A 21759-nucleotide genomic window follows, 5' to 3' on the forward strand; every position below is an offset into this window, starting at 1 on the left:
GCACCTAGGACATGATGACAATGGTTATCAGGCCCATTGCACCATCTGCTGCCACAAGACAATGAACTGCTGCTGTGTAGCAATGCAGTACCGTGTCTGCCAGCACCCAGGAGACATACAGTGACAGTGAGCTGAGTGGGTTCCATGCTTGCCGTGGTATGGCCAGAAAAAAAGGCGCGAAACGATTGTCTGCCGTTGCTTTCACAGAGGGAGGGCCTGACAACATGTACGCAGAACCACCCGCGACAATGTTTTTGCCCCATTCGGCATTGGGATCTCAACCCAGAATTCCAATGGGCAGTTGAGACTGCGGGAACTGTGGGATAGCTACTCACAGTACAATGCTCCAGAAGTCGACGCTAGCCTTGATACTGTAGAAGCACTCTGACGAGTTAATACACTTAATGCACTTAGAGCATTTTGTGTGGAGACACACACAATCAACTATATAAAAATGATTTCTAAAAAACCGACTTCTATAAATTCGACCTAATTTCATAGTGTAGACATACCCTTAGAGGCTCCCTAATAACAAACAATACTCCCATTAAATGGTTGCAAGTGATGAAGGACATGAATTCTCACATTATTCGGTGGTATTTGGCACTGCAACTATGTGCCTTTCCTGTGAGACACTAACAGGGTTCTCAGTAGCAGAATGCAGACTTCTTTTCCCAGGATAAGGGGCTGAGATTGGGCCCTGGGGGTCATTCTGTGGGTGGGAGGGTGTGATGGGGGTCTTTCAAGTTGTCTTTGCCCCTTGCTAGAGGTATCATTGCCCTAATACTCCCTCATCAAGGAAAATTGAATCAGGCTACCAACAAGGTAGTCCTAGAGAAAATAGGCCTAGAGGAAATACTGACAGATCAAGAGCTAGCGGGCCAGTTAAGAACACTTGACTGCCTCTTCTCAGTAGCAGAGTTGGGTGAGAGAGGAGGAGTGGCTCAGTGCTAGCCTTGACCCAGGCCAGGGCCTTGCCTTTAAATGCTGAAACTAAGCACTTTCAGTTGATTGTTTTCTTCATTTAAAGGCATTGACATCCAGTTCTGAGTTTTGTTACTCAAGTGTTTAGACTGATGCCAAGCTTACCTTATGCCCAGCGGATGGCCTAAAATTTATGGGCTAAGGCAGGGAGTGCCCATAATACCAAGCTTGGCCCTACCGTGGCGGCTATGGAGCAACCCCACCTCCCACTGTAAACATCAGTAAAAGCACAGGCAAGTTTAATGACTTAATATTTCACAATAATTTTTATTATCACTTTTGCATTACTATTGCAGTCTCTCCTCTACACCAGATTGCAAAGCCACCGTCTCCTCATTTAAATCCCTCACCAAGATTATTTTATGATGCTTTCAAGAACCTAGTTGACTAAGTCATGTATTTGTTTGTTTACTGTATGAGTTAACTGTTCATGTAAGTGGAGAACTTAGTATTTAATGTACATGCAACCACCACAGGTTTATCTGACAAAACATATGCTTATTGGCTTGTTCACTTTTGCTTGCATAATGTATCTGTCTTTGCCTTTTCTAGGGCATATACTGGTTAGGGCAAGGACTGTATCCACTCTCTTTGAACAGCTCTAGTCCATAGTGGATGACATTGTTCATGCAGTAAGAGGTAGTCCAATGGAGGAGGGGATGCTCAGAAAGTCAGGGCGGGGGGGAGGAGGGGGAACATATCCATTGTTTTAAAAATGTATTTAATAGCATTTCCCCCCCCCCCCTTTCATCCTGAATCCTCCACTGTCGTGTCCACTTACAGATATGATTTTGGTCACAAGTGATAAATATTCAAGTCTTTCACCTGCAGTGGAAAAAAAACTGTTTCCCATTATCAAATATATGTTTAGACACTAATTCACATTGCAAGCAAACTGTGCCAGACTAAAATGGGAACATCCGGGCTACACCTTCCACTGCTGCATATTGGTGTCTCTGTAGGCCTAATTCCAGCGATGTCTGTCTATAACTGCTGAGGATCTTGCCCAATATTCCTCACCCCCCGACACATGCCTTCATCCTTTTCATGTAAAGATACACAGTGTGGGAAAGAACATTTCAGGAGCTAGATTATAACAAAAGTTCTTCAATCTTTAATTTCTGTTTTATTTGGAGACCTGGCCATTTTAGTGCTACCATGTTCTAAATAGCTACTGGGAACACGTTACATTAGAAGGTGAAGAGTTATTCTTCAAACCACGCTTTCTCCCCCACAAGATGTTTTACAGAAAACTGGAAACAGTTTTTGCTGGTGTCAAGCAGAGTGTGTGAACACTGCTGTCTTCCAAAAGGGATATGTTTTGTCTGGAACTCTCAGTCTTAAAATACCCCTGGTATTAGTCGGTAAGGAACTGCAGTAGTGTAGCGCTTCCACTCCTTGCCGTATTTGCTGGAGCAACGGTGTTCATCCCTGATGCAGCGGTGGGTCAGCAGAATGGTCATGTAAATGATGTAGAAATACGGCAGGATGTGCCCAAAGCCACAAGTCAAGCAGTATGCCAGGGAGCCCATCAGGTCACCTGTGTAGTTAAAATGTCGCGCCACTCCCCAGAATCCTGAAATCATCAGCTTGCTGTAGTATTTAGTCCCATCCAATGACGTGTAGGAGCATTCAATATATTCTGGCTTCTTACCCCAGATCTTACAGTGCCCATCTGTGCGACGGAAGAGATCTTTTTGGTGGTTGGTCATCCTGAAGATATAATAGCCAACCAGCCCCAAAAGCAGGATCCCAACTGCATTAGCTTTTGAGAGCTGTACAGGATGGTAAACCAAATATAAACCCTGTGGAGTGAGGAAGAGTTAGAGGGTTCAGTGAATTTCTGTAAACAAATGTTTCCTCCAAGCTGAGTGGCACCCCCTTTGCCTGGAGGATGCTAGACTACTTCTCTAAGCAAATGGGGACCCAGGTAGAGGAGAGGATCAGTGAGAGCAGGGAAACTTGCAAGACCCAGACCCACGCTACAAATGTATGGCCATCTCTCCAGGTAAAGCCACAGGTGGTTCTTAGAAAACCACCCATTTCTCTCACTGTGATGGCATTGTAGGTGGCTGTAGGAACAACTCATATGAACAGCATTAAAGGCTCAAGCAGCAAGCAGCCTGCCTGCTGTACTCTGCTATCATGGCATTCAGCTCAATCTTGGATGGTACCAGTGATCTTCACACCCCAGAAATAATAAGACACAGCAGGGCCCTTATCCACTAAATCAGGGGTGGGAAACTACGGCCCATGAGCCATTTTAAGCCGGCCTGCGAACTCCTGCTGGTGGGGTCTAGGGCTTGCCCTGCTCCGGCGCTCCAGCTGGGGCGCAGAGTCAGGGCCTGCTCCATGCAGCTCCCAGAAGCCGCAGCATGGCCCCCCTCCAGCTCCTACGCCCTCCAATGGCCCGCTCCGGTGCTCCAATGGGAGCTGCAGGGGCGGTGCCTGCGGACGGGGCGGGACCCAGAGCCGCCTGGCTGCGCCTACACATAGGAACCAGAAAAGGGACATGCTGCTGCTTCTGGGAGCCGCTTGAGGTAAGTGCCTCTCCCCATGCCCCAACCCCCTGCCCCAGCCCTGATTCCCTCTCCCGCCCTCCAAACCCTTCGTCCCAGCCCAGAGCACCATCCTACACCCCAAACTCCTCATCCCCAGCCCAAAGCCCGTACACCCCAGCCGGAGCCCTCACCCCCCCCACCCTGAACTCCTCATTTATGGCCCCACCCTGGAGCCCACACCCCTCAATCAAAGCCTCACCCCCTCCCGCACCCCAACCCCAATTTTGTGAGCATTCATGGCCCACCATACAATTTCTATTCCCAGATGTGGCCTTTGGGCCAAAAAGTTTGCCCACCCCTGCACTAAATCATCCCAATGTAGGGGTGTGACAGAATACACCCCTGTATCCACACCCTACACACTATTGTAATCACCTTTGTTCAAAGTGTGCCTTGTAAGGTACCATGTGAAAACTCATAATTTACTGGTCAGCACTGTCCTGTTAAAATATGTGTGGGAACATTGCATGTAAAGTTATAAGATACCCCTGTGTGTTGTTGTTATTAACATGTTTCAAACCCCACAGCCCTGCCCAAGCAAAAGCTGGCAAACAGGTCTGTCCTAAACAAAGAAATGTGTGTGGCTTAATTTGCATTTAAGCAGTAAATAGAGTCCTCAAGCGGGAAGGGAAGACAAGGAAGTTCAAACAGGTGGGGAAAAAAGCAGGGAATATCCTTCCACACAGACTCTGGCTCCTGGGTCTCAGCTGGAAATGTTTTTCCAAGAGGGTGACAAATTATAAAAAGAAGGGACAAACATCCCAAGGCACCCTCTCTCTCCCTCTGCTCATCGTGGGCTCTGTGGGAGGCGTCCTGACCTAAAGAGTTTGATCAGTGAGACTGCTGAAAGCATGTGGTGAGAAAACAAACTACATTAGATTTAAAGCAAAGTTAAGTAAGGCATCAGGAGGCATTTTATCTTAATTTTTCCTGTAACTATTTCTGACTCTTATGCCTCATTATTTGTACTCAAAATCTCTCTTTCTCTCTGTAGTTAATTAACTTAATACACTTGTTTTATCTAATCCAGTGTGTTCAAAGTTGAAGTGTCTGGGAAATGCCATTTGGGGTAACAATTTGTGTGCATGCATATTATTCCCTTAAAGGAATAACAGGCTCAATATATCTGTACTGTCCAGTACAGGACATACATTTCTGGGGGAAGATCTGGGACTAGGAACATGTTGGGGTTACCTTGTGGTAATTTTTAAGTCTAGTAAGACCCAAGTCATAGCTGGGAGTAAATTACATGCTGGAGACTGTTTGTGAGCAGCAAGGCATTGTAAAGAGCACCCCAGGTTACCGGGCAGGGGTGACACAGCTACTCATTAATCTGGATTGTATCCTGTTGTGTCACAATACATCTAACAAAGGAATGGTTGGAACCACTATTGTTAACTATCTATTACATTACTCAACTAAGTTTACTTAGAAGCCAGTTATTTAGGATGCTAGTCATGCTGCTAGGGAAACACATTTTTAGGATTTCTATATTTACTTTTAACTTGTTCTGCTTCCATGCAAATGCTATTCTCAATACAATTGTATTTTTACCTGCAGAGTGTAGAGGTAAGGCAGCCAAACGCAATCTCCCCAGCCCAGGTACCATCCAAAATGATCATGACAGATATCAATAGTTTTCAAATACCAAGCTTCATTCCAGAAGAAGTCCAATACATAAATACCCTGGAAATAAATGTCTTATGCTTAGAACAATGCTCTGTTGCTATTAAAACATCTGTCGTAGTCACCCAGTCTCACTGTACTAGGATCAGGCTGCTGGTTTTATCTTGTGGCAACAGCCTGAGAACCTTTCTGCATTTTTACATTGGCAAAACAGAGTATTTTTTTTTAAGTATTACCACAATTGTAGTAATGCGTACACGTATAATTTGAATTCAGTACTTTCAAGGTGACTGCTAAACCAATGCTAAAATTCCTAGCTTATTACTTATTAGGGCCAACCCATTCTAGACAGACAATAGTAACAGCACGGCCCTGCTGTGGAATGGAATGTGGCAGGCAAACAAAACCAGCTTAAACCCACAGACACCCTTTAGGCATCTCACCATGCATCCGATGAAGTGAGCTGTAGTTCACGAAAGCTTATGCTCAAATAAATTGGTTAGTCTCTAAGGTGCCACAAGTCCTCCTTTTCTTTTCACTGTACCTAGGTAATGTTGATCATCTGATCGTGAGATCCAGTGCTAATGTAATGTACACAAAGGCACAGTGGTGCACTTCAAGACACATATGAATGTTAGTCTTTGACTTTGTTTGTGTTGTTTTAAGTTAGATCCTTAATCTATCTAGTTTGTCAGCTTTTGCCTAACAGAGATTTCAACATATCCTGGTCACAGCAGGACTGCCAGCAGCCACAACAGGAGATGGAGTGACTTCCTGGTCTTTAGCCCATCTCCTTATTCCCCGAAATGGACCAGAATAAACTGCTCTGGTCCAGTGGTCTTGATTCACAGGACCAACAGCTTTCAAAGCCTCAGGGCTTGTCTACACTACTGCTTAAGTCGATGTAAGTTACGTCACTCAGGGGTATGAATAAGCCACCCCCTCCGAGCGATGTATATCGATGTCCACGCTAGCGCTATGTTGGAGGGAGACGCTCTTCCACCGACACAGCTTCTGCCTCTCATTGAGGTGGAGTAATTATGTCAATGGGAGAGCACTCTCCCGTCAGCATAGTGCGTCTTCACCAGACGCGCTACAGCGGCACAGCTGCATTGGTGAAGCTGCGCCGATGTAGTGCGGTAGTGTAGACCTGCCCTTAGTCTCCTGGCCGTTCTCTTTTGCTACATGCTCATCTGCCCCCTCCTTTATTTTGGTCAACCTCATGCCTTTGTCGCTCCTCTGTTCCAGTTTCTACCTACTCCTCTTCCATGAGTTCGTTGAGTTCATAGAATCATAGAATATCAGGGTTGGAAGGGACCTCAGGAGGTCATCTAGTCCAACCCCCTGCTCAAAAGCAGGACCCATACCCAATTAAATCATCCCAGCCAGGGCTTTGTCAAGCCTGACCTTAAAAACTTCTAAGGAAGGAGATTCCACCACCTCCCTAGGCAACGCATTCCAGTGTTTCACCACCCTCCTAGTGAAAAAGTTTTTCCTAATATCCAACCTAAACCTCCCCCACTGCAACTTGAGACCATTACTCCTTGTCCTGTCCTCTTCCACCACTGAGAATAGTCTAGAACCATCCTCTCTGGAACTACCTCTCAGGTAGTTGAAAGCAGTTATCAAATCCCCCCTCATTCTTCTCTTCTGCAGACTAAACAATCCCAGTTCCCTCAGCCTCTCCTCATAACTCATGTGTTCCAGACCCCTAATCATTTTTGTTGCCCTTCGCTGGACTCTCTCCAATTTATCCACATCCTTCTTGTAGTGTGGGGCCCAAAACTGGACACAGTACTCCAGATGAGGCCTCACCAATGTCGAATAGTTCAGGATCCTGACACAGGGAAGAAAGGTAAGCAGCAGAATATGGACCCTGAACTTCAGGAAAGCAGACTTTGACTCCTTCAGGGAACTGATGGGTAGGATTCCCTGGGGGAATAACATGAAGGGGAAAGGAGTCCAGGAGAGCTGGCTGTATTTCAAGGAATCCCTATTGAGGTTACAGGGACAAACCATCCCGATGTGTCGAAAGAATAGTAAATATGGCAGGCGACCAGCTTGGCTTAACGGTGAAATCCTTGCGGATCTTAAACATAAAAAAGAAGCTTACAAGAAGTGGAAGATTGGTCAAATAACCAGGGAAGAGTATAAAAATATTGCTCAGGCATGTAGGAATGAAATCAGGAGGGCCAAATCACACCTGGAGCTGCAGCTAGCAAGAGATGTTAAGAGTAACAAGAAGGGTTTCTTCAGGTATGTTGGCAACAAGAAGAAAGCCAAGGAAAGTGTGGGCCCCTTACTTAATGAGGGAGGCAACCTAGTGACAGAGGATGTGGAAAAAGCTAATGTACTCAATGCTTTTTTTGCCTCTGTCTTCACGAACAAGGTCAGCTCCCAGACTGCTGCACTGGGCATCACAGCATGGGGAGTAGGTGGCCAGCCCTCTGTGGAGAAAGAAGTGGTTAGGGACTACTTAGAAAAGCTGGACGTGCACAAGTCCATGGGGCCGGATGCGTTGCATCCGAGAGTGCTAAAGGAATTGGCGGCTGTGATTGCAGAGCCATTGGCCATTATCTTTGAAAACTCATGGCAAATGGGGGAAGTCCCGGATGACTGGAAAAAGGTTAATGTAGTGCCAATCTTTAAAAAAGGGAAGAAGGAGGATCCTGGGAACTACAGGCCAGTCAGTCTCACCTCAGTCCCCAGAAAAATCATGGAGCAGGTTCTCAAGGAATCAATCCTGAAGTACTTACATGAGAGGAAAGTGATCAGGAACAGTCAGCATGGATTCACCAAGGGAAGGTCATGCCTGACTAATCTAATCGCCTTCTATGATGTGATTACTGGTTCTGTGGATGAAGGGAAAGCAGTGGATGTATTGTTTCTTGACTTTAGCAAAGCTTTTGACACGGTCTCCCACAGTATTCTTGTCAGCAAGTTAAAGAAGTATGGGCTGGGTGAATGCACTATAAGGTGGGTAGAAAGTTGGCTAGATTGTCGGGCTCAACGGGTAGTGATCAATGGCTCCATGTCTAGTTGGCAGCCGGTATCAATTGGAGTGCCCCAAGGGTCGGTCCTGGGGCCAGTTTTGTTCAAGATCTTCATAAATGATCTGGAGGATTGTGTGGATTGCACTCTCAGCAAATTTGGGGATGATACTAAACTGGGAGGAGTGGTAGATTCGCTGGAGGGCAGGGATAGGATACAGAGGGACCTAGACAAATTGGAGGACTGGGCCAAAAGAAATCTGATGAGGTTCAATGAGGTTCAACAAGGATAAGTGCAGAGTCCTGCACTTAGGACGGAAGAACCCAATGCACCGCTACAGACTAGGGACCGAATGGCTAGGCAGCAGTTCTGCAGAAAAGGACCTAGGGGTGACAGTGGACGAGAAGCTGGATATGAGTCAACAGTGTGCCCTTCTTGCCAAGAAGGCCAATGGCATTTTGGGATGTATAAGTAGGGGCACAGCCAGCAGATAGAGGGACGTGATCGTTCCCCTCTATTCGACATTGGTGAGGCCTCATCTAGAGTACTGTGTCCAGTTTTGGGCCCCGCACTACAAGAAGAATGTGGATAAATTGGAGAGAGTCCAGCGAAGGGCAACAAAAATGATTAGGGGTCTGGAACACATGACTTATGAGGAGAGGCTGAGGGAACTGGGATTGTTTCGTCTGCAGAAGAGAAGAATGAGGGGGGATTTGATAGCTGCTTTCAACTACCTGAGAGGTGGTTCCAAAGAGGAAGGTTCTAGACTATTCTCAGTGGTAGAAGAGGACAGGACAAGGAGTAAAGGTCTCAAGTTGCAGTGGGGGAGGTTTAGGTTGGATATTAGGAAAAACTTTTTCACTAGGAGGGTGGTGAAACACTGGAACGCGTTAACTAGGGAGGTGGTAGAATCTCCTTCCTTAGAGGTTTTTAAGGTCAGGCTTGACAGAGCTCTGGCTGGGATGATTTAGTTGGGGATTGGTCCTGCTTTGAGCAGGGGGTTGGACTAGATGACCTCCTGAGGTCCCTTCCAACTCTGATATTCTATGATTCAAACCCCTAGAAACATCTATTTTATCACTAGCTAGCTTACTCAAAAAGTCATGTGATGATTTTAGGCTCCCAAGCCATTCTAACATCTTTGGTGCCACATGGCTGAAAATGATAACAAGTTTTTTTTAAATTGAAAAAGTTCTGTGCCTGCACAAGGCTGGGATTCTAGCTGTTATCAGTCAATATCAGTCTTCATTCAATAAATCCAAATTATTAACCTTATTTACCAAAAAAAGTGTGCTTTTCTTGATTAAACAAAAAATACATTATAAATCTGGAAGTCTTGAGTTTTTTTTTTTGGCTCCTAGATTATAAACAAAGCAGAGAATATTTTTAAAAAATATGAGTTAATCATTTGGATACAAGGAGTCACGCCAAGAATCTATTTCCCCATGTTAAGTATCCTCACACCTTCTTGTCAGCTGTCTAAATGGGCCATCTTGATTATCACTACAAAAGTTTTTTTTCTCCTGCTTATAATAGCTCATCTTAATTAGCCTCTTACTCCACTTTTTCATGTTCTCTGTATGTATATCTATGTCTATCTATCTATCTTCTTACTATATGTTCCATTCTATGCATCCAATGAAGTGAGCTGTAGCCCACGAAAGCTTACGCTCAAATATATTTGTTAGTCTCTAAGGTGCCACAAGTACTCCTGTTCTTTTTAAAGGGATTTTGCAGTTCCACAGGCGTAAACATCTACACAGAAACATTTAACTAACAAATCTTTTTAGCAGCCACTGCCACTGTTTTAGGCTCCATGCTGGGAAGGTGCAGTGTCTCCACTGTCTCAGCATGGAGCCTAAAACAGTGGTTTTAGGGGGGAAAAGGGGCGGGGGAAGGGACATGTAGCCCCAATCTTGATCCCATTGAAGTCAAGTGGAATTCCGTCAGCGTCCAAAGGAAACAGTATCAGGCCTGTTTCTAGAATACAGACTGAAAGACAAATGTATTTCTTAGATTAAATAGGTCCCTGATCCTGCATCAAGCTCTGCAGATGTGGACACGGTTGTGCCACTGACTTCTGTGGGACTCTGCATGAGTGTAAAAGCCCATGCTAGCAGGTCCCAAAGCATGATCATGGCCAAGGTTATTCTATGTCAACAAGAAATAACTGTGCATTCAATTTTATCATGAGAATTTAGTCTATTTTAATATCCATAGTTTTCAACCAGGTTTAATTCCACCATTCTAGACTTACCTGTAGGACATTGACTAGGATCATTGAGTTGGTCACCTGACCATACAGTTCCTGTTGTTTGGCAGCGTAGGAGAGGTTAATTAGAGTCCAGGCTACAATACCAGGCCGGCCATTGAAGAATAGCTTGAAATCAAACCACTTCCCTATTCGAGGGTTAAATTCAATCCCCATCATATAGTCATAAAATAAATTGCCAGTGAATTTGCTAAAAAGGTATAAAAAAAATTGTAGAGGTAATACATTCACATGCAACAGTAGCAAATTAAGTTTGAATATAGGTTTCAGTTAATTTTCCAATACATGAACTACTGTCATTTTGTGAACTGAAGGTGTGTTAATATATAAAACCAAGTAATTATTAAGATGATACAAGTTGATCCGATGAAGGTAATATAAAGGTAAGTTCTGCCTCTAAGATCTTCCTAGTTTAGTTTTGATATTTCTTTTGACCAGTCATACCATTTTCTAGCCAGATTAAGATATTAGTCAAAAATGCATTCTTATCACTGTACTGAAGAAGATTCAATGTTCACATGTCAAAGTTCTCCATAACACTGTACTATATGAGTATTAACAGCAACATACCAGTCATTGGGGTTACTGGGGAAAAAGTAGCTTTTAATCATTGCAAATGTGGAAGCTGCGTATCCCAGAATATTAGCACACCATAGGAGAGGAATCCAGTTGTCAAAAATGATGGTGGGTGAGAACCAATGGAAGTAGTGAGCATTTGCAAACCAGAGAGCATGGGTAATGATCCAGGCTTGAAGTCCATTGATTTCATATTTATTTACTGTGCCTAAAGAGGAAGAGGTAAATTGTTCAACATTCTGTGATACTGCATGAATTAGGTATAAAGGGAACATGCCTTTTATTAGCTCTGGGCGTAGCCCTATCCAGGAGTGCAAATCCATTGCCCATTATGAAAACGAGTCTTTCCATTGGCCTCTTTGCTCATCCTGAAGCACTGAAAGATCTCCTTCTCCCAAACACTCAAGTCTTATTGTGGCTTCCATCCTTCAAATGAATGAAGACCTGATGACACTCTAGTGTAGTCATCAACATAGCTGCCTAGGCCTGCTCTTTACTTCAGAAAGGGGAAGGGGGGTGGGCAGGGAAACATGTTTCTTAACTGAAGTTAAATAGCTCAAGGTAAAATCCCAGTGAACAGAAGGAAGTATGTAGTTTTCACACAATCTAATTCTCTAAAGTACATTATGGGAGTGTTCGTCTATATTTCCCACTTCTACAATAATCCAGATATATATTTGGAAAATTCAATTAACTATAGCAGGTAAGAGATCTAATGGAGGAACTGTCATTTAAAAGGAAATACACATTGTATGTGCTAAGGGAAAAAACAAAACCCTTACCAGCAGGGGTCAGAGCGCCTTCTTGTACTCCTCCTACATATCCAGGTAGAAACTTGTGGCAGAAATCAGGAACTAATATATATAACATCACCTACATTGCAAAGAATGTAAGAGTAATAAATAATTGGCAGGGCATAAAATATCGAATACCTATACACACACACAAACTGTGCATAAATATTAACTTGTAAAAGACCCCAACATTGAAAATGCAGATATGCAGACCCACCAAAAGGCCAATTCACTTTAAATGTCATAAACCAGAATTCCTTACAGAATTGAATTTTCGTATACAATTAAAACTATATCAAATTTATCCTAAATAATATTTTATAAAAGCTAATACAATAGAAATGTTTCCAGGAAATTAGAGGAAAAAATTGGAAGAATATTTTTAAATAAATATTTTCCTTCAGTATTTGCAATCATGTGTTAATGGATAAGAACCTGAAGTGATTAGGAGCTGACTATAAGCAAAGCTGAAACTAACCTACTTTCACTGAAGAAGATGAGAAAATAAAGTACAATAAAGAGAGAAAGAAAGAACTGCATACAACATTACAAGTATATTAGATGTAAAAGCAGCTCAATTTTAGTAATCTAAACATAGCAATAGTCTACTACCACAACAGCCAAATCCTGAAATATTTACTTAGCCTTTACTTATACAGCTATAGAAACTACTGGGATTATGCCCAAGTGAGAACTCTGGGTAATGCACAAAATTGTGAAGCTTGATTTTTAACTTATCTGTGACCCTTTAAGCTCACTTCACCTGGCCTGCTGGATAAAAATTGATTTTTTTGGAAAAAAAAAATAAAAATTGATTTTTTATTTAAAATCAGATTTTTGGTTTTGTTATTTAAATGACAGTAAGTTTTTCTTTTTTTAAAATAGACCTGTTAAAATAAAATCTGAACTTAATACAACATATGTTAGGGCCTAACCTTACTATACTGTAGTTGTAAATGTAAAACATGTTTTGATAAGAGAAGTTTATGTATCCAAAATATTTCAGGTTGTTTTAAAAAAAAAAAGTAAAATGTATATGCTGTTTTGTGTGCTTCATTAAATTCCAGTTACCATCCTAATGCAGCTTGACACAAATCATAAGCAAAGAATGAATTGGCTAGTAAATAACCAATATATCATTCACCATTAGCTAACATAGTAAAAATGTACAATTAACAATCAAACTATTAAGCTATATAATTGTTTCAGTAAATGTATGTTACAATGTACCGTCCTAAGTAGCAAAAAAGTGTACCAAATCTAATGAAAAGCTCTATTTAGTTGTAAATCAACATGTTATAATGGTTTCATCAAAGAGAACGCACCTTTCTTTACAAGATAACTGAAGTACAAATGGAGAAGTTGATTAAAATCAATGCTTTAGACTGATTCCACTTGGTGATTTAAATCGCCTTGATTTAAATCCACCTGCCATCACCTAGTTATCTTGTGTAACCCCCATCAGAGCGCATTACATTGCCTTGCAGTCATAACGCTTCAAGCTGTGATCTTGGCAGTTCTTGACAGAGGGGCTGAGTCTGAACTTGGATGAGATATTCTGTTTTTTTAAAAATTCACATTCTGCAGGAAGTGATGTTAGTGATTCACTTGATGTCATCCTTCCCCCTGAGTCAGTCAGTACTGACCCCAGTGTTCCACAGGGTGTGGAATGAGATTGGGGAGGAATGGTGCCCTATTATAGAAGGCTTCCATCACATGTGTGGCATAAGTGATAATGTGCATTACATGTGCATTACTAATGTGCATTACACTTTGCCAAGTGCTTAAGATCTATTTGGATGTCAGAAACTATATTCATTTAAGATTGTTAATTTACTTCTTATATCCTTTTCACATAATAGGGTTCACTAGAAAATTAGTCATGAAAGGAGATAAGCAACACATACCTAGATCAAATATGTGGAGTAATTATCTGACTTCAGTCTGTAATACAGAAACTGAAAGATTTACCTGGAAAGTGACCCAAAATATATAGATGTTAGCAGCTTTCCAGCTCAGGGAGGGTGTCTTGTTCCAGATGTCAGAGAGATGGGAATTCCCCATGAGCACATCAATGATGGGGTCCGTCAGAGAGCAATGGTACTGATCACATGACATTATAAAGTAATATACGATGAATGGAGAAAACGTAAGGAGGAAGAGGACGCTGGCCAAGGAAAACCAGTCTACTTCCCTGTAACAGAGACATGGGTTATCTTCTGAAGGGAATTTTGCATTGACACAGTGGGTCTGTTCCCATTGAGTTTCAATTTTAGAGTTTGTCAGTTACACTAAAATGTACTGCTTTGTAAAGCATAAGTTCATTTGCACATTAGCAAAAGTATACAGCACGGAAACTACTATGGTAAAAACAGAAGTCTGAAGAGAGCAAGCAGGGAGAGGTTGTATAGTTTGTGAAGTGCTCTCTAGGAAGTAGCTATTTGTTGCCAAGCCCAGGAGATGAAGGCTGGGCTTGTGTTTTAAGGCACTGGGCTGAAACATAGGAGACTCAGCTTCAAATTCCTGATTCTACCACAGACTCGCTGTGTGACCTTGGGCAAGTCATTTTTGTGTCTCTGTGCCCAGTTCACAACTTTCCATCCCAAAAAGGTGGTTTGAGGTCTAATTATTTAATCCACAATGAAACAGCTTTAATTGGAGAAACCTACATTAGCACATTCCGTAGCTCAGTGGTCAGAGCACTCACCGAGGATTTGAACAGGGGTCACTCACTTCTCCCACTCTGGCAGAGGGGGTGGGATGGAAATTGAACACGGGGCTCCCACATCCCAGGGTGAGGGTGGAAACCACTAGGCTAAAAGTTATAAGGTGGGCACTATGACAGACTGACAATATCCTGAATGAATTTATTGAATTAAGTTAAACCTTACTGAATTAGGGTTAATACCTCCAGGGTACCTTGTAGGAGAAACACAAATGTTTATGTCCTATTGTGAGATTGTATGTAACTTCTTTAGCCAGAGCACAAGATTAATGCAGTCTTCAGGAGGGATGAGGAAGTTCAACAGTCTTTTCTGGAACAATGTGTGTGAAGCGGATTTCCAAGGAAGTACCTCAAAGTGAGGGAAATACAAATTCTCCCTTCCAAAGCCAACTTTTTGAAGATACACCCTTGGGAGAGAGACCCACTGTATATTAAATTACCTGCTTCTGGACACTCCAGATCAAAGACCCCTGATCTGGACAATACTTGTTATGAGTTTGCTTGTTCTGAGCTGAAGCTGTGATGAACTGGTAGGGTAACCCACAAAGACTCCCTTAGGGTGGGCGGGCCGAAGGATATAAACCATCTAATAACTCCCAATAGCAAGTCTGAAGTCGAGCTGTACTTCAGATATGTTGTGTTTAGATCATTCATACTGCAAGTCTAAATTGAAGGCTGGTGCAGCCTTTGTTTACTGAGGGGCCCTAGTCTTTTGAATATTGGGTTAGTATCACATTTTGAGTCTGTTCAGTCAGAGTGACAAGCCTCTCTCACCAGGCTCTTCCCCATTGGCCTTGAGATGCTCCAGAACCATTTGGGATGTTCTGATGTTTCCTTTCTTCAGATTTTCCTTCAGGAAAGGCTGCCATTGGATCCTACATGAAAGAGGTTTACATTACGTTATACCATCTGGTCCCCCCAACAATGAGTTTTGCATTATCCTTTATACATTACATTTTTGATAATCTTGAACTGTATCAGGCATCTGGACTCTGATTAAAAACAAACAAAAAAACCTTACATTTTCCTGCATATAAGATTGTAACCTAAGATATTGTTGATGCCAAAGGGCCCTGTAAAACTTATTGCCCAATCCAAAATTTTTATTAACACTGTATAATACCTGGGAACATTGTTAAAGATGACCTGCAAAGGGAAAATTAGATTGGGATTGTACCTTAACTGCCCACCACCTCCGACACACACACACACTTGGGTTTTTTTAGTGCCTTGCAGAGATTGCCTGAAATGGTTCTGCCTCCCTCCACCCGTCCCAACCAAAGAGGTTTATCCTGCTTGCTTTTCTTTACCCTGATATCTAGTCTCTTTGTGAGTTCAACCATCATTTCCCCTCTAGGCTTTAAATCGAGTTGCTAGCCTTTGTTAAAAGCAAAGCAATGTCTTCACTGCTATTTTAACCTGAGTTAAAGAACACACTTTCTTTGCAGTATAGGCATAGCCTGAAGGGGTGAGATTGAGTCTTTATTTAAAACAAACAAATCACACCATCTCACAAGTATGTCAGGCATTTAACAAAAGTTAAATAGTTGTTTGAGGTTTTATAGTCACACCTAATACAATGCCAGAGTTTCAAGCACTATGGCTGATCTACACTAAAATTTATGTTGTCCTAGCTACATCACTCAGGAGTTTGAAAAATTCACACCCATGAAAGATGTAATTAAACCAATCTATGCCCCAGCATAGACAGTGCTAGGTTGATGGAAGAATTTTCTGTTGACCTAGCTACCGCCTCCTGGAGAAGTAGATTTATTACAGTGATTACCCCTTCCATCACTGTAGTGTCTACACCACAGCACTACAGTGGCTCCATTGTAACATTTCTAGTGTAGCCAGACCCTAATGATCCTTTACCTTCTCAGGTGCTCAGGTTTCATTTCCTTTGTACTAGCAGAACGTTATAATAGCCCTCCAGTCAACCACAGAGTCATCCTTGGAAGACAATTGCATGTAGTAGTTACCCTTCCCCCCCGTTTACCCCAGCCTCAAAAAACAAGTTTTCAGACCTTTGGTCATCAAAAAGAGAGCATCCAAAGTGGACAAACCCAGTGTGTTTTCCTGTGCAAGTCACCGCTCATGTATTCAAACACCATTTTTCAAAGTAGTGGTGTTGTGGTAATTGCACATTGTTGTTGCTATGGCAATCGAGTTAGCTTATTAAGGGATAGCCCAGCCAGTTTTGGCTGGTTTGGTTAGTTCAGTGTGTGGAAAATAAATGGCTGCTTTCATGGCTCACAGCTCTCTGTGTGTCAAGTGATTTCTTCTTAAAACTGCTGCCCCCAAGGATACAACAAGTGGCACATACCCCTTGCCCAACTGAGACCTTGCTAGGAGCCAGTGGGCTACACCAGCTTTCCAGCCAACCTCCTCTTTAATAGAGTCTCCTCACCTTCAGTGTCATCTCTGTTGGGGACACTGGGGCATGGCCACTAGGTGACTCGAGGGGTGGAAGACCACGAGTGTCGATGAAGCCCCCTCGCACTAGGCCCAAGTGTCCTTGGCCCCCTCCCCTCCTGCCTGGAGGCACTCGCAGCAGCTCTGCGTACTAGGCCCAAGTGTCTTTGGCCCCCCCTGCCTGAAGGCACTCACAGCAGTTATGCTGAGGATCTGCAACAATACGTTGCAGAGTCAGACTGCCTGAAACTAAGCAAGGCGAAACAGGGCAGATATGGAAGAACAATGCTGAATAAAGCAGCTTTGTGTATGGTTTAACAAATGATACAGAGAACAAGGGAACTAGCTGGGAACTGGATTGGCTGGCTATATGGATACTTAGGGCAGCTTGCTATTGGATAAGTATGCTGAAGAAAGGATGTATAAAAGCCTGTGTAACTTCCTGCTCTGGGTGCAGGATTTGAGATTCTATTCTCCCTGTACCTTTTTGCAGCTGCAAATAAACTTTTCTGCTTCTCCACCCCGTTGTGATTATTGGGTGTAGCACACTGGGTAGCGAACCAACCTCAGCTGTTGTTTAGCCTCTCGGCACTGGGTGCCGGCAACAGCTTTTGGCGTCCCTGGGTGGGCGACGAGGCTGCAATTTAGTCTTGCCCGGACCCCTCCTAGAGGTTGAGGATTGCGGTGAGAACCAACGCCCAGCGCGCACCGGTGAGTTCATCGGGGGCCTCAGAGGAGATGCGATTTGATCGACCCCGGAGGGCACAACGGTGCAACGCCATATAGTGGAGAAGCATCTGTGGACGACGATGAGGAACCGGTCCCTTGGACATAGGGGCGGAGCAGCTGCGGACGACGGTGAGGAACCGGTCCCTTGGATAAGGTAGGAACCTTTTGAAATCCGGATTGTATGCTCTGTTGGAACCTGGGGACGCCCAGAGTTACCCTGTAGGTATGGGACAGGGACAGAGCTCGGGGGTTAGGGCATGGTGTATGCCCCTAGAATGTATTCTAGCAAACTGGAAGGTATTTGGTGCAGATCCGATGACTAAGAGCCAATTAAAACGATTCTGTACAGTTGACTGACCTCAATATCAACTAGAGGACCAGGAGTAGTGGCCACCAGGAGGGTCAATTAATTACAACACGATCCTTCAGTTACTCCTGTTCTGTCAGAGAACAAGGAAATGGAACGAACATATGTATGCGCATTTGTTTCTGACTTTATGTACTCGACCAGATATTTTACAGCACTGTAATCTGACTCCAACTGGCTCGGTAGCAGCTAATGTTAGTCCCCAGACCCCCACCTCCACTGAAATGGCAGAGCCGGTGTCCCCTTCGGCCCCTACACCCACACCTTGTAAGTCCCCAATGGTTGGCCTATACCCCTTAATCACCGAAACTAAAGTCGCCCGGTCTGGATCGGACAGGTGTCCGGCCACGACTATGCAGGTTTATACTCATGTGCCCTTTAATCCTGTGGATTTGGCTGCTTTCAAAGCACAGGCAGGAGAGTTTTCCACCAACCCAAGCAGGTTTATATCAGTCTTTGAGGGGTGCCTCAGTAGTCACAAGCCGGACTGGGATGACTGTAACATCCTCCTGCGAACCCTATTGTCTGAGGTTGAAAGACAACAGGTTGTGTCCAAGGCAAGGGAAGAGGCGCAGAGACGGTACGGCCGGGATCGTATTAAAGTCCCCCGAGCAGACCCCAGGTGGGATCCAAATGATCATGGGGATATGACCCGCCTTACCTCCTATAAGGAGTTGCTTTTGCATGGACTTCGTCACTCGGCTGTCCGACATAATAATTGGGCAAAGCCATATGAAGTAATGCAGGATTTAAAAGAAAGCCCTGGGGCCTTTCTACAGCGTATTCGGGACACAATTTGACAGAACACTAATGCAGACCCTGATGATCAGGCAACTGAGTCAATTATTAAGGGAATTTTTACAAGCAGAGCAGCCCCTGATATTAAGAGAAAGTTACAAAAAAAGGAGGATTTAATGGACATGACCATGGCACAAATCATAGAGACTGCAAACCGAGCTTATAGTCTGAGAGAGACAGAGAAGGAGAGAAAGCAAGTGAGACTGATGGTAACAGCGGTACAGGCCGGTACTAAGAGAAGTGGCCGGGGAGGAAGGGGCCGTGGACACGAACGTCCGGGCACGCAGGAGAGACGACTGGGTCGCAACCAGTGTGCCTTGTGTCGACAAGAGGGACACTGGAAAAATGAGTGCCCAAAGAGGAAAGAAAAGGGGAGTGCCTCTATGATGGTGATGGCGGAGCAGGAATAGGGGTGTCAGGGGAGACGGATCACCCTACCCCCGGAACCCCGAGTAAAGATGCGGGTGGGAAGCTCATAAATAGATTTTTTAGTGGACTCTGGCGCGGCATGAACTGCTGTAAATCGACCCCTTCAGTTGCCAGTAGCAGATTCCCTTACTGTGGTAGGAGCCACAGGCAAAGACACCAAGTGCCCAGTGTATGCCCCAGCGGAATGCACTTTGGGAAACAGAACTATATCCCACAAGCTGGTATACCTCCCTGAGCGTCCTACACCTCTGCTGGGACGGGATCTGCTTTGTTGCCTTGGTGCGACCCTGCATTTTACTGAGGATGAAATAACGCTTACCTTACCCCTGAGAATGCATGGATCATGACCCTTGCAGTTGAGCCCTCAGCCACGCAAGCCCCAGAATGGAGCCTGTGGGAAGACCAGGTATACCCCCTCGTGTGGGCATCAGGGATTCCAGGAAAGGCCACCCACCAGACCCCCGTTACTATTCAGCTCATACCAGGGAAAGGCCCAGTGCAAGTAAAACAGTATCCAATCAAGAGGGAAGCCAGAGAAGGTTTACAGGAAACTATAGATCGATTCCTAATGTATGGTATTCTCCGGGAATGTCAGTCAGCCTGGAACACTCCCATTCTACCCGTACAGAAGCCTAATGGCACGTATCGGCTGGTACAGGACCTAAGGGCAGTCAATGAACGGGTTAAGACTTTGCACCCTCTTGTCCCTAACCCGTATACCTTATTGGCTTCTATAGGGGGACAGTATACCCATTTTTCAGTCCTCACTCTGGAAGATGCTTTCTTTACCATCCCAGTTGCCACCCCGTCACAGGAGATTTTCTCCTTTGAGTGGGAGGACCGCAAAAGGGTTAAAAAGCAACTTTGCTGGACAGTGTTGGCCCAGGGATTTAAAAACTCCCCCACCCTCTTTGGCCAGGCACCTAGAGGAGTGGGATAATGAGGAGACCCTCCTTCTGCAGTATGTAGATGATTTGTTAATTGCCACTGTGGGCCAAACCCCCTGCCTTAAAGCCACCGTGAGCCTCCTGAATTTTATTGGACTCTGGGGATATCGGGTAGCATGGAGTAAGGCTCAAATCGCCCTCCCAGAGGTACAGTACCTCGGGTTTCACATAAGGCAAGGGGAGCGTCAGCTTTCAAGCGAAAGAAAGGAAGGTATCTGTCAAGTTCCTACCCCAAGTAATCGTAAGCGGCTCAGGGCATTTCCGGGTATGGCAGGCTTTTGCAGGATATGGATCCCAGAGTTTGGACTGTGGGCTAAACTCCTGTACGACTGTGTAAAAGGAGCAGATCATGACCCCTTCTATTGGACCCCAGAGGCTGACAGGGCATTTAAAATCCTGAAAAGAAAATTGATGGAAGCACCAGCTCTGGGCCTGCTGGATCTCTGTAAGCTGTTTCAGTTGTATGTACATGAACGAAAGGGGGTGGCCCTAGGAGTGCTCACACAGCTGTTAGGAACATGGAGACGTCCCGTGGCTTATTTTTCTAAGCAACTGGACCAGATTGCAAAGGGTTGGCCGGCATGTTTACGGGTGGTCGCAGCTACTGCCCTAGTGCTTGAGGAAGCCGAGAAGCTAACATTGGGAGGGATTATGCAAATCTATACTCCCCATATGGTCCGAGCCTTATTGGATGCAAAGGGAGGGCTTCGGCTCACCCAGGCTCGGATTGCTCGGTATCAGGCTAAGTTGTTAGAGAACTCTGAAGTCACCTTACAGTCTTGCCCCTCCCTTAACCCAGCCACCCTCTTGCCAGAAACAGAGGAACAGAAACATGACTGTTTAGAGATCATAGATGTCCAGTACTCCAGCCGTCTGGATTTAAAGGATGTACCCCTCCCAAATGCAGATTATGAGTGGTACACTGATGGTAGCAGTACTGTAATAGATGGGCAAAGGAGGGCGGGTTATGCTGTTGTGACCCTCCATGACACTGTGGAAGCTGAAGGTTTGCCTGCTGGGACCTCTGCCCAGCTTGCCGAACTAACAGCCCTGACCCGTGCACTTGAACGGTCAAAAGGAAAGCGGGTCAACATTTTTACTGATTCAAAGTATGCTTTTGGTGTGCTGCATGCTCATGCTGGCCTATGGAAGCAAAGAGGAATGCTGACAGCCCAAGGCTCCCCAGTCAAGTATGGGCCCCAAATCCTCCGGCTCCTAGAAGCCATACAACTTCCCTCGGAAGTGGCGGTGGTACACTGTAAAGCCCATCAAAGGGAAGATCAAGATGTGGCCAGAGGTAACGTCCGGGCAGATAGAGAGGCTAAGCATGCTGCCACCCTGCCATCCCCTCAGACTGAAAACGTCCATATGCATGCCCTTATCCCATCAGTAGGGGAGCTTCCACCCCTCAGTACTCTGGGGAGGAGAGACAGCTAACTGACAAACTTGGTCTCCGGGAAAAGGAGGGATGGCTCCATTCCCCGGAAGGGAAGGTCCTCTTACCAAAGGGCCTGATCCGGCCAGTGCTGCAGAAACTACATCAAA

General features: G+C 44.6%; 1 protein-coding gene across 1 annotated transcript in view; it reads right to left on the reverse strand.

Annotated features, from left to right (window-relative positions):
* Window positions 1-1231: 1231 nt before the first annotated feature.
* DHCR7 (7-dehydrocholesterol reductase) overlaps window positions 1232-21759 on the reverse strand; it is a 29099-nt gene continuing 8571 nt past the window's right edge. The window contains exons 2-8 of the mRNA XM_084632289.1: window positions 15304-15404; window positions 13776-13998; window positions 11793-11883; window positions 11005-11218; window positions 10420-10624; window positions 5100-5231; window positions 1232-2789 (exon numbers count right to left, since the gene is read on the reverse strand). Of these exons, the coding sequence (XP_084488415.1) occupies window positions 2325-2789; window positions 5100-5231; window positions 10420-10624; window positions 11005-11218; window positions 11793-11883; window positions 13776-13998; window positions 15304-15398 (1425 nt within the window). The 5' untranslated portion in view covers window positions 15399-15404 and the 3' untranslated portion in view covers window positions 1232-2324. The remainder of the gene's footprint in view (window positions 2790-5099; window positions 5232-10419; window positions 10625-11004; window positions 11219-11792; window positions 11884-13775; window positions 13999-15303; window positions 15405-21759) is intronic.

Source organism: Lepidochelys olivacea, assembly GCF_965140295.1.
Source record: "Lepidochelys olivacea isolate rLepOli2 genome assembly, chromosome: 6".
Taxonomy (NCBI): domain Eukaryota; kingdom Metazoa; phylum Chordata; order Testudines; family Cheloniidae; genus Lepidochelys; species Lepidochelys olivacea.